This window comes from Myodes glareolus, chromosome 10 (genome assembly GCF_982192425.1).
Source record: "Myodes glareolus chromosome 10, mMyoGla1.1, whole genome shotgun sequence".
Lineage (NCBI taxonomy): Eukaryota > Metazoa > Chordata > Mammalia > Rodentia > Cricetidae > Myodes > Myodes glareolus.
In genome coordinates this window covers 76,489,791-76,503,081 of record NC_142035.1, presented here as the reverse complement: position 1 = coordinate 76,503,081, position 13,291 = coordinate 76,489,791, and the positions used below count along the sequence as shown (strand labels likewise).

Sequence of the window (13,291 nt, the reverse complement as noted above, 5' to 3'; positions counted from 1 at the left end):
GTTTGTCTTGAGTCTCAAAAAATCCTTTGAGTTTTTGAGCAGTAGTGAGAAAATGAAGATTACTGAGATTTAAGGAATGTATTGAACTCGTTTTGCGTTGTGAAATGGATAAGAACCTTGTAGGGGCAGGAGGGCAAGGTATGTTTTAAAAGTCATGTGTTTAGGCCTCAAGTTGGCAAGGGATGGGCTTGTGCTGGCTAGGCAATTAGATCACCATCTGTTTGCACTTGATTTTTTGAAGGGTACTCGTAATCTGAAACATCTATGTTGTTGCTTTATAAACTGTCAAACTGGAGACTTTATGTTTGGTGTGAGTGCACACGTGCATATGTACACACACGGATGGATGGATGGATAGAAGGACAGATAGACAGACATGCTTACTCTTATGTTCTTCTTCAGTCCCTGGGTAAGGCCATGGAAATGAGTAGACGCCACAGCAGTACTCATGGAGCGAGGCAATGCTGTCTCTGAAGGGATTTGGGACCTTCTTAAAGATTTATTCAAACTGCTACCTAGCATTTCCAGACAGTGTGGCACACAGCTGCTCCTGTCACGAGGAGGCATTTCTGAGTCTGTTCTCAATGTCTCCTCCGCTATAACGTATGGACTCAGGCCTGATATGCCGGCCGCACTCCACTGACTACGACAAGTGCCCTGGCTAAGTAGCAATCACTGTCTAGTAGCTTAGAGATGGCACAAATGTGATAAAACTGGGAACTCTAATTCCAAGTCTCCAGTAGTTACCCTGGGCAGAACATCTAAATTAGAATCTCGGTCTATTTCACTTGGCGTCCTACCTGTAAATCAGGAAGCTTTCTCTCAGGCCACACCCCTGGCTAAGTGGTATTAGGGCAGTTGCAGCAGCTTTGCCTCACGGGATCGGTGCTGCCATCCATACTAGAGCCAACTTCTGCTGTCAGCTGGTGTTTGCTGAGGTCCTCACACCCTGCACAAATCACTGACAGCCTCCATGGCTGCCTTACTTATTCCTTAGCCTGCTATGTTTTGACATGATCTTAGAACGAAGGCATTAGTCACAGGCAAGCTGATGCTAACAGGAAAAGGTGTGTGTATTTATTCCCATGCCTTTACTTGTGGTGTCTTCTTTTTCTCTATCAGAAGAAGTTGAGTCAGTCGGCCTAAAGAAACTAAACTGAGTTTTTTATAGTGACAACCGTTAGCAATTCAAACTATGAAGATTCTTCTTTTTCTTTAGTTTTGTAGGGTGGAGGCTGACATGTAGGATGTCACATTTGCTTGGGAAGTGCCCTGCTATCGGGTCATATCCTCAGGCCTCTTGCCACATTTTACTTTGAGACAGGGCCCGGATGAGTTGGGCTGATACTGAGCCCACGCTGTAGCACAGGCTGGTATTGAACTTGCAGCAATCCCCTCCTCCGTTTCCTGAGTCCCTGGGGTAACAGGTCTGTGCCACCGCCCCTGGCTAAGGGGGTTTCTTCATTGAGAAATATTTTGCTTGGTAGAAATCAGACCCAAAGAATAAACAACTTGATGGGTCCTTTTCATTTGTAAGTGCGTTCGTGAGGCCGAGGAGGGGTTTGCACACAAGCCTTAGTAGGATAAGTCACAACTAACATTGCTTGTGTTTCTGGTTTTGATTTGGAAAAACCACTCTGTCTGCAAACATGAACTCTCGCAACTGCTTGAGCCTTTCCAGCCAGCTAGTTCCAGCATGGGTGGGGGAAGGGCTCATGCAGTCCCACCCCTAGCTGAGAAGCTCCTGCAATTGATGGCTGCTGGGAAGAGGAAAATAAGTTTTCTTCAGGGTTGCAGTCTCTGAAAGTCCCCATGTTCCAGTAGATAGTTCCATATCCGTACACATGCAGGCAACACTAAACCAGGTTTGAGAGAGAGAGAGTGGGGGGGAGGTGGTGGTGGGGAGGGATAGGGAAGGAATTGGAGATGAGAGACTAGGGAGTAGACTTCATCAAAATGCATTGTATTTATGTATGTATTTCTTAAACAATAAAAATGTTTTTAAAAGATATAGAAAAGCACCTGTCCATGCCTTTTTCTTCTTGGCATGGGTGAGGGTCACTTATTAAATATGTAGTGATTGATTAGTATTTCTCTAGTCCTCCAACAAGTGACCAGTAGATTTTAGAAAGACAAAGTAAGTTGGTTCTTTGTTCCCAGAAAGCTTTGTAACCACCACTCTTGTCTACAAATCTGAACTTCGAGTCTGGAGAGCTAAGCAAAAGAAAAAAAAAAGATAAATATTTATAGAAGATTAGTGTAGCACATTAAAATTCTAGATTCATTCATAAAATATACTTCTTTTGTGGACAGGAATATTATATGGATAATGAAAGAAGGGAAGAGGGAGCAGGTTGGTTTTCCATGACTGGGCTCTGCCCCAGGGCCTGCTAACCATCAGGGAATGGGCGAGGCAACTCCAGCAGGAACTTCCTTCCGTCACAGTCAGCGTGACTTATTTGAGTGCAGGAAGTGGTGTTATTGGTGTGAACCAATGACCAGTCTTCTTGAAGACAATGTCACAAGGTCCTGACGTATTGTCTAATGCTGCCATCTTCGTGTCCACTGCTTTCTGGTCACCTCAGCTGTCATTAGTGGTTCTTACTGTGCCAATCAGAGGGAAGAAAAACAATATAACTTTATTTGCTCTAAATCAACTTAAACCCAGCTCTCAGATCTATAATTGGGAATTCAGTATTGGCCATCGCAGGGGTCTTCTTCATGCCACAGGCTGTATAGAATCATGTTATGTAGACAGCATTAAATCACCAAGGAGAATCCTGGGCAAGTCTTTTTTCTTCATCTTGGGAAATCCGGTTTTCTACACTACCTGAGCAGTTCGGGTACAATAGCTTGGCTGGGATGCATCTCTGCCTTGGAGCATGAGAGTACTTATGGAAGCTGGAAGCCCTTCTCTAAGGGCTTATCCTCTAACGTCCTGTTCACCTTCCTTCAAGAATTCATTACCCAGTCATGTTCATGGCTCTGGGACAATTGCCTCAGTAGGTTCCCATCACTGTCTACAGAGTCAAGAAGGGAAGGTGTGAGGATTCTGGTGCCTCAGGCTAAGAAACAGCAGAGCTATCGTAGGCTACTTTCTCCTGGATCAAGCACCAGGCTTTTGCTAAAGCAAGTACTCCTAGGATCAGACAGTACAGGAGCTGGAGGAGATGAGAAAGGGGAGGAAATCAGTCAAGAGTGTTTTCTGCTGAATTCCCAAATGCAGTCGGATCCCACAGGCTTCTGCAAAGTGTGAATTACAGCTCACAAAACATGCCCATCCCATTGGTAACTCTTGGTTGGAAAAAGGTTGAAACAAAATCAAGGCAATTTTCCACTCTCTTAAGTTGGGCAAGGTAGTTTCCATATCCAAAGACAGTCTGTAGGACGCAGGTGCCAGCACTCAGCAGCAAGACACAGTTGGAGAAGTAGAAGGCAGCTCTCTTGGGTTGGTATAGGGATAGCAGGAACCTGGTGGAGGATCCTGGAGAATCCAAGACAAGAACAGTTTGAAGTTATCCCATGTGTGCCTGTAAAATAAAGTCATAACGAACCACCTCATATAGTGCCCTTCAGGGAGGAAGGGACTAAGGATATGGATGGCCTTTAACTGTTCATCTGAAACAATCTTTTAGAAAAATGCCCTTCTGGTGACTATTTTGTTCATGCACTAGTATATAAGGGCGTGCTGAATTTGATGTGTTTGTGTACCCAGACTGAGTATCAAAAGGCAATGTGCTATTTATTATCCATCATGGTATGTTCTACTGATAAAAGTAGGGGCTCTAGTTCCTTTAATCCAGAGATAGAGATATTTTAAATTCTCTATTGGCTGTGTCTGAAATATCCATTCCACTGAGGTGAAATGAGACATAAAGACCTTGAAAAAAATCAAAGAGAAAAGAATCATGAATCTGTCCAATGTTGAGATACAAAGGTTTCCAAAAAGAGAACACATGGAGGATTGGAGGTTGCTTTGAAGTCTGTGAGAAGGACCTCTGATGAGATGTGGACGGTCTGTATACCCCCAGGGAGCTATCTAACGAGGAGGGACAACGGTGGGTAGACCAAGTTTTAGACTTCCCTTCAAGAGCATGGTAAGCGGGTGTGCAGCTTGGGAAGACCCAGAGAATGCAGAGAAGAGACAGTTCTGTCCAGGGGCTGTTTGCTGTAGGAGTAAGGCTTTAAGGTTTTAGTATGTAGGATTTAAAATGTGAAAGTAAGACACTGCACTTGGTGCCCAGAAGTCTGAGTGGGCAGACTTGAATTTGAATTTGGAAGATTGTCATTGCTAAGAAAATGGAGAGGAATACTACATTAAGCTCTAGAGCGGTGGTTCTCAACCTTCCTAATGCTGTGACCCTTTAATGCCATTCCTCACGCTGAGGTGACCCCGCAGCCAGAAAATTATTTTTCTTCCTATTTAATAACTGTGATTTTGCTACTGTGATGAATAGCAATGTAAATAATTTTGGAGATTGAGGTTTGCCAAAGCAGTTACGACCCACAGGTTGAGAACCGCTGCTCTAATAGTTCCAATAATGGCCCCTCATTGGGATGTTTTGTAATGCGTTCTCAATTTGGAAAGACGGCTTTTAAAAGTAGTTGACTACTTTGTAAACAATTGCAAATACCGAAAAATAAACTTTTTTTATGTTTTCATTCTAAACACATACATGTTATAGTCCTGCTTTATGCACAAGAAAAATAACATTTTGAGACATTAATTCCCAATCATTGTTCATTCAGTAGAAGGATGAATGAATCAAATCTACCTCTTAGGTTAATTGTGATTATTTGAACTCTTATGCTAGAAGGCACTGTTTTCTACCAGTGCCTAGTGGCTGAAGAGATTTCAAAGAAAAACTTTGTCAATGATCATGCATAATATTAAGGAGACTTTTCTTGGGATGGAGAGCCTATGGGACATTTGACAAAAGGCACAGAGCAGCAAATGTTGACTTTAGATACTTAACAGAGAGGGCCCAGGCTGTCTTACATGACCTAACAATAGAAATACCATTAACAGTAATAAACAAGAAACTTGTCTGTTGATATTTTAGGACTGCAAATTTTGAAAACAAAATATAAAAAAGAAAAAGCTATTCTTCGTGTTATAAGCCATAGATAATGATTAGTTTAAAATTTATTTCCTCATTCCCCCTCCCACTGCTTTGTAAATATATGTACATTTACATGTGAGTTTCTTCATATTGTGGATGATTTGAGACTATGAATCGGTCCTTGTTTTTAGCTATTCTCTCTTAGCACATTGTTCCTGTTCCTCCCTCGCCTCTCATCCATGAACATCAATTTACATACATATTTATTCATTTTTCTATACATATTTATTTTTCTATACATTTTCATCTCTTGGCCATTTAGGCTGAGTTATGATTTCTTGAAAGTGTTCTTTCAGCTTATTAATACTCTTCAGCCCCATTAGATTTCCTATTAAATTATCCACTGAATTTTTTATTTTGTCATTGTACTTTTCCATTTTGGATTTTCCCTGTGGTTATATTTCAAGGCTTAAAGTTTCCTGATAAAGTTATCAATCTTGTCTTTGATTTCCTTGACTGTATTCAGCACAGTTACTTTTTAAAGTGGTATCATAAAACTGCATTTTCTAGGTCTTTAATGAAGCCCCTATGGTCTGTCGCTCTTGATACTCAATAATGTGTTCTTGTCTTCCTTCTAGGTCAGTTGTGGTTACTACAACAGAATGGCACCAATCAAGTGATTTAACATTTTATTTCCCACAGTTACAGAGGCTAGGAAGTCCTCAAGACACTAGAAGATGATTTGTCTAGTGAAGACCTACTTCCCAGTTCGTAGGTGTCAGGAAGGCAGGAGAGAGAACTGTCTGGATTCCATTTTATAAAGACAATGATACCATTCACGAGTGCTCTATCTTCATGGTTTAATTTCTTCCTAAACACTTTACCTGTGAATGCCACTTTATCGGGAGTAGTTAGGATTTCAACACAAGGATTTTGAGGGAGACATGAGTATTCACTCCACTGAATAGTCCATTGGATCTTCACTTAACAGTATGCTTGGATCTATCCTAGTGACATTATATATGCAATAACCTAAACCAGTAAGTGCTCTCAGAATTCTCTGTTGATTTAGCTGAGGCTTTTTTTTAGCTCAGAAGTAAGATGCACTATATGAAAAGTATACATATGACCTGATTTGACAAATGTCGTGTTGTGAAGTGTACACACTGAAACATTGTGAAGAGTCATATCCTCACAGCTTGGGTAGAGATGGCAATGTATTCTAAATTAGCATCTCTTTCATTCTTATTTTAAAGCTTTCCCAGTGAGAGAAATGAATGACTTGAAGGTTCAAGAATTCCTCAGTGTTCAAACCCACAGTAAATGTAACATATGTACGATTCCTGAGGGTCTAGCCCATGCTAAATCATCGAGTCTATCATATTCTGAAAGTGACACCCTCCAAGGAAAGAGAAAGCTGGCTCTCAGGCTTCCCTGTCCCAAACATCAGCAGGAAGGATTTCTTATTGTCTGCTGAAGCTGCTGTGGCTACAGTTCAGTTCTTCGGTTTTCACTGTTTTAGGACTGGCCTTAAATGCCACCCAGCCTCTCCTGGCCATGAGCAAAGGTCCAAGTGGAGGAAGAACAACGCTTGTATTATACAAACTTCAGCTCTTAGACTAACTAATTTGCCATAGATTTAAATAAAAGCCCGAGCTAGGCAATCTGGTTGTGGGTCATGGCGAAGTGAGTAACTCTGCCTCATGTAGGCAACGGGCTGCTTATCGACTCCAAACTCCAGTTGATGGTTATTTTATGGGAGAACGAATCCAGGGATTTCAGTCCTGAATCGCGTGAAGGACCAGTAACTTGACTTAAAGCTTCCTCGTGACTGTGCTGTGTCTAGTTGCACAGTTTTTAACATGCAGGTGGGACACACCGTGTTTTTTATTATAGTCTCCAGGTTCCAGCAGATGTCTTTTGGCTGTGTGTTCAGAACTGAATGTGTCTGTACTGGATGAAGGGAGCAGCACTGGGCACTTCCTCTACCTGTTTCTCCCATAGGAGAGGCATTCCTGAAAACATTAACACTGAGGTTTTCTGAGTCCATCTGAAGTGGAGTGCCTTGTTATGCCATCTGAGGATTTCTGAGCCACTTGCTCCATGAGGCCCCCTTTCTTACACTTAAAACAGGAGCTTAGGATTCACTCGCCAGAGGGGCTGCTTATATTACATAACCGCCAGGCACACAGATTACGATTGATCTATTGCCATATGGCCTCGACAGTCTCCGAGTAGAGACAAGCTACTCATTTGGCTGGTTCTAGCAATTTTCCCAAGTGGTACATAGGAACAATATTTATTTCTTTTTAATTTTTGAGTATTTTAGAGGTATTGTCTGAATGGAAATTCTTTTCCTGCCTGGGGGCAAGTAAATTAATTCCTGGGAAGGTAGTTGGGGCAGTGAGTTACAGGAAGAAAGGCCTGCAGAAGGTGCAATCGCATTACTTGGGGACTGTTCCAGGGGAATGAGTCTGTGCCTGGGAAGAAATGACTGAAAAGAAGTCAGAGATGGCACTGGAGAGAGGGCTTACTTGTTGCTCTTGTGGAGAACCCAGATTACATCCCCAGAACCTGGTGGGTCACAACAATCAAGGCATAGGAATCTCCTCTTCTGATCTCTGCACACACCCAGCACACATGTAGCCCACAAATATATATACATATATATATATATATATATACACACACACACATATATATGTGTGTATATATATATATGCAAGCAAACACTCATATACATAAAATACAATAAATATTGAAAAAAGAAACAAGGGAAGCTGATAAAGTCATTAATCCCAAATTCAGTAATTGCAAGTTGGATTCTTCAGGAGACTCACCGTCTTTCCGTATTCATTACCATGTCCTAGTCTGTTCCAGGCAGTTCTGCTCTGTACCCAATAGAACATGTCCAGGCTATGGCTGGAAAGGCCCAGAATAGCTGCTGATGTCATTTTTGACTTTAAGTCTCTGTCCGACAGGAATGAAAGAAGAGAGATTTCTTCCTAATGAATGCTCACTGTGCAGATGGAAAGTTCCGTTTGGAGATCAGGGAAGTCTGCTGGATCTGCAATTATATTATATAGCGTTATTTTGTATGTATGGGTGTTTTGCCTGCGTCTGTGTCAGTGAACCACTTACATGCCTGATGCCTGAAGGCTGGAAGACAGACCTCCTGGAATTGGGGTTATAGACAGTTGTGAGCTACTCTATGGATGCTGGGAATCGACCCTGGTCTTTTGGAAGAGCAACTGGTGCTCCCAGTTGCTGAGCTATCTTTCCAGTACTCCCCCAACAACCTGTTTTTTTTTTTTTAAACAAAACAAAAAGTTTCAGCATACTGTTTTCTTCCTGGAGATGAAAACTAAAGCCTAAATCCATTTTAGATAAGCACTCTCGTTTCAGGTCAGTTTACTTTCTGAGTACACGGAGTAAGTAGGAAACTGGTGGAGTCTGGTTTAGTTGCCTAGGTGTTAGAAAGTAAAACATATAAGGCAATTCGCCCAAAAAACAATGACCATGCTATATTGATTGAAAAGTCTAGGTGACATATTTACATTGTCCAGCTTTCCTAACTTCCACAGCTTGAGACTAAAAGGAACAATATCATGTAAGGCCGAGATTTAGTGTCTAACTGATTTATATTTAGAATGAATGATTTCTTGATTTAGGAATAAGCCATAAAACAAGCCAAAGACACGCTTTCCACATGCTTCTCTGGGCTGACGTTCCTCTCGGAGTTCCTTCTAAGCAGTGCTGTTAGCAGGCGCTCTGCCACTGTATTTTTAATTCAATGAAATGTGTGAGGACTCTATTCTAAAACCGGATGACTCAGACTTTCAACAGTTCTTTCTTCTTCTTCTTCTTCTTCTTCTTCTTCTTCTTCTTCTTCTTCTTCTTCTTCTTCTTCTTCTTCTTCCTCCTCCTCCTCCTCCTCCTCCTCCTCCTCCTCCTCCTCCTCCTCCTTCTCCTCCTCTTTCGCCTCCTCCTTCTCCTCCTTCTTCTTCTTCTTCCAGTCCTTGAAGAAAAGAACTGCTCAGACCTCAGAGGCCCCGCCAATGGGTACAAGAAGATCACAGGAGGGCCTGGGCTCCTCGATGGGGACCACGTGAAAATCGGCACGGTCGTGTCATTCTTTTGCAATGGCTCGTACGTTCTCAGTGGCAATGAGAAAAGAACTTGCCAGCAGGATGGAGAGTGGTCGGGGAAGCAGCCCATTTGCATAAAAGGTAACTCAGGGATGTTTCTGGATTCTGAAGACGTGTACAGAGATGATGTAATTCTTTGACAGCTCCTATGCCCGCTTTTAAGTCCCTGGAATAAGATCTTCTTGTAGGCTCCCCTGAAAATCATTTACAACTCTTATCTTGGAGAGTATCCTTTCAAACTTTTGCTTCTTTTTCTCTGGGTTCCAAGAAGACCCCGCTCTCATCTCTTCTAAGGTAATGGAGAAGAACGGGTTGGGAAAGATGACCAGGCCGAGTTGTAGATACGTAAATCCAAAGATGGAATTTGTAAACCTTTGCCTAGCTGCTTTTGTTGTGTCTCTAATAAAAGAGTCAACAAGCACGTGTTGCTGGGAAGGCTGCAGATGTAGATGGCTAGAAACAAAGACAGCAAACCTCGAAACATCTAGCGGGCAGTTAGAAGAACAAATGAAGAGTTCAGAAGAGAGAGAGAGAGAGAGAGAGAGAGAGAGAGAGATCAGTAGTCCTGAAATTGAGAGATGGCACGGTAGGATCCATAGCAGTCAAGAGGGATTTAAGGACACTAAGAAGAGCTGGGATAGCACTCTGGATGAACGACGGGAGAAGTGGGCGTAGATGGAAGTGAAAGCGTCTGTCTTATGGCATGCTCAAAGCAAGCCAGTCTAGGAAGTAACATTTAAAATATAGACTGGGAACAGAAAATCCTGGACCGTTGTGTAGGGATGCCGGCGCCCACCCCCACCATCATAGTCGAGATGCAGTTTCTCCCTGACTTTACCCATTAGTTGTTCTGGGCTGATGCTGCCTTAACTGAGAAGAAAATTGGGTTCATGTCCTAGATTGTCAAAAACCATTGCCCCCCCCTCCACTCTCTCTGCTGGGTGTTTGTCAACAACCCGGATCACGGGGAAAGGGATAAAAGAGAAAAAGGGATAAATATGAAAGGGATAAATCACTTTAGACTTTCGCCAGGAGCGACACTCCCCCTCCAGGCGCAGAGCCTGATGTTTGATTTCATTAAGTATGGGAACGGTGTTGCATATGTCCTTGGAGGTTCTTGTCAACTTTTCTCTTACAAATTAATACAACCAAAGTACTCTAAGTTGCTAATTAGACAAATGTTGGCTGCTGGATTGGGAAAGTGAGGTGGGAAGGATTCCTTTGCCCTGGAAGAAAAAAAAGAGAAAGATTTCAGTGAATTGAAACTGGGCTCCGAGTTGTCCTCTGGTGACTGCGAGGGACCTTCATTGCAGAGACAGGACAAGGAATGGTTGGTTACTCGGGACTTATTTATAATTGGCCCTGTGGTCTGGTTTTAAACAAGGACTTCTTAATTCCCTCTGTGGGCTGTATTTTGGCGCCTTCACTTTGAGTTTGATCCCATTATGATCTAGTTTGCTAACACCATTCCCATGAACAGATGGCCCTAATCTATGAAGTGCCGCTGTCTCAAGTCACCTCGGCAGAACAGTTTTTTGTTTTTTGTTTTTTCCAGAAGGGACTACTGGATTCTTCAAAGGCAGCTGTCAGCCTAGGTGAAAAGCAGCTGAAATCTTGCTAAGTGCACTGTTGACATTTTTTCTAGTGCATCCAGCCTCAGAGACCGGGGAATGGATGCATGGTGTCTAGAAGGGTGGGAGTCGGGTATTATTCTGGATGCCATGTGGTTAACAGTGAGGATGATAAAGAATCACACAGCATGGCTTATCTGTTTCTAGCCTGCCGGGAACCGAAGATCTCAGACCTGGTGAGACGGAGAGTCCTCTCGATGCAGGTTCAGTCAAGGTGAGACCAAGCCCCTGAACTCTACTTTCAGGGCTAATGACTATCTTCCCTTCTCCACTTGTGTTCGGCCAAAGGCAGCCTGGCATTTCTTAGGGACATTTAGTACTAACGGGTCATGAAAGAATGGGGCTTGTTAGATGGAGGCTCATTAGCCAGCTGCTTTTGGCCAAGAGGTAGCTACTACTGGAAGAGGTACAAGTTTTACTGGATCGTGGGAAAGCAGAAGGCTGATGGGCAGAGCCGCGCTTCCCTGATGATCTTTGAGGAGTTGGAGTTCAGTACTTTTGTCTTCCCGAAACCACTGCTTCTTTATTATGGCAGCTTCTAGGAGCTGGCAATCCTGCCCAATACTGCAGCCAGCTAGGGGTTAGGGACACAAGCTTCATCATGACCAACCAGATGAGGCAAATTGATAGAGCCCAGGAGCTAAAGATAAACGACCAATCCAAATGAAAGATATGAACTCCTGTGTATCCCCGATGCTTCTCTCGGGAAGGTAGAGGAGGTGGCCAGAAAGATCTACTCTCTTGCTTTGTCCTCTTGTTATTCTCTTTGCTGAAGTTGCACAGACATCTTTGGTGTTCTTCTACCAGTCCGAGCACAATTCTGCATCAGAAACATCAAACTTGTTGCTTGTTCAGTCTGGAAACTGCTCCTACCGGGTATCACAGAAGCTTAGCCCTCCCCACACACATCTTTCAGTTCTCTGCTTGTTTTCACCTAGGAGAGATATCATCTCTAACTGTCCTGTTATGATTATTTTAAAAATATATTATGGTATTGAGGAATGCACCCAGAGCTTGATACATGCTAGGTAGATACTTTACTACCACATCCCCAGCCCTGTGCTGTCGTCTCAAGGAAACGAGCAGCAACATGTGTGTCCTGATGCCACATCAGGCTGCTTCCATTGCCGCCTGTATTCTCTGTCCTTTGCCATGATTCTTATTTCATTTTAGAATCCCTTTCTTCTCCTTCTCTCGCTCTCTCTCCTTTCCTCCCTCCCTTCCCCCTTCCCTCCTTCCACTTCAACTATACAACTTACAAGTAAAGGAATACTGTTCGCTTTGTTCATGCTCAAGTTTTCTTGCTTGATACACCTCTGCCACATAGAAGTCATTTAGTTCATAGCTCTTGAATGAATAAATTTGATTGACAGTCACAGGTTCCAAATATGCTCTTGCCTCTCTTTAATCTTAGTTATGTTTAAGCAACTTCCTGAAGTTACTGGGCCTTCATTTTCTCTTTTAATAACCAGAGGTAATTAATAATAATCCCGGAGGATTGCTGTAAGGATAAAAGCCACAATGGCAAACTGAATCCAAGAACACATTAAAAAAAAACCTCCACTGTGATCTCATCCCAGAGATGCAGGGATGATTCAACATATGAAAATCTGTCAATGTAATCCGCCATTTAAACAATCTGAAAGAAAAAAAACCACATGATCATCTCATTAGATGCTGACAAAATCCAACCCTCATTCACAATAAAGGTGTTGGAAAGATCTGGAATACAAGGAACATACCTAAACATAATAAAGGCAATATACAGCAAGCCAACAGTCAACATCAAATTAAATGGAGAGGAACTAAAAATGATTCCACTAAAATCAGGAGCAAGACTAGGCTATCTAGTCTCTCCATATCTATTCAATAATACTTGATGTTCTAGCTAGAGCAATAAGACAACAAAAGGAGATCAAGGGAATATGAATTCGAAAGGAAGATGTCAAACTTTTGCTATTTGCAGATGATTTGATAATATGCATAAGTGACTCCAAAAATTCTACCATGGAACTCCTACAGCTGATAGACACCTTCAGTAATATGGTTGGATACAAAATTAGCTAAAAAAATCAATATTCCTCCTATATACAAATAATAGATAAGCTGAGGAAGAAATCAGAGAAACAACACCCTTTACAGTAACCACAAATAATGTAAAATACCTTGGGGTAGCTGTAACAAAACAAATGAAAGACCTATATGACAGGAACTTTAAGTCTTTGAAGAAAGAAACTGAAGAAGACATCAGAAAATTGGAAATATCTCCCATGCTCTTGGATAAGTAGGATTAACATAGTAAAAATGGAAGTCTTACCAAAAGAAATCTACAGAGTCAATGCAATTCTCATTCAAAATCCCAGTAAAATTCTTCACAGTTCTTGAAAGAATAATATTTAGCTCCATATGGAAAAACAGAAACAAAAACAACAGCAACAAAAAAACCAGG

General features: G+C 42.2%; 1 protein-coding gene across 1 annotated transcript in view; it reads left to right on the top strand.

The window, feature by feature from the left end:
* Positions 1-13,291, top strand: part of Pamr1 (peptidase domain containing associated with muscle regeneration 1) — a 93,361-nt gene that overhangs the window by 71,257 nt on the left and 8,813 nt on the right. The window contains exons 7-8 of the mRNA XM_048443617.3: positions 9,080-9,292; positions 10,990-11,056. Coding sequence (XP_048299574.2) covers positions 9,080-9,292; positions 10,990-11,056 — 280 coding nt within the window. The remainder of the gene's footprint in view (positions 1-9,079; positions 9,293-10,989; positions 11,057-13,291) is intronic.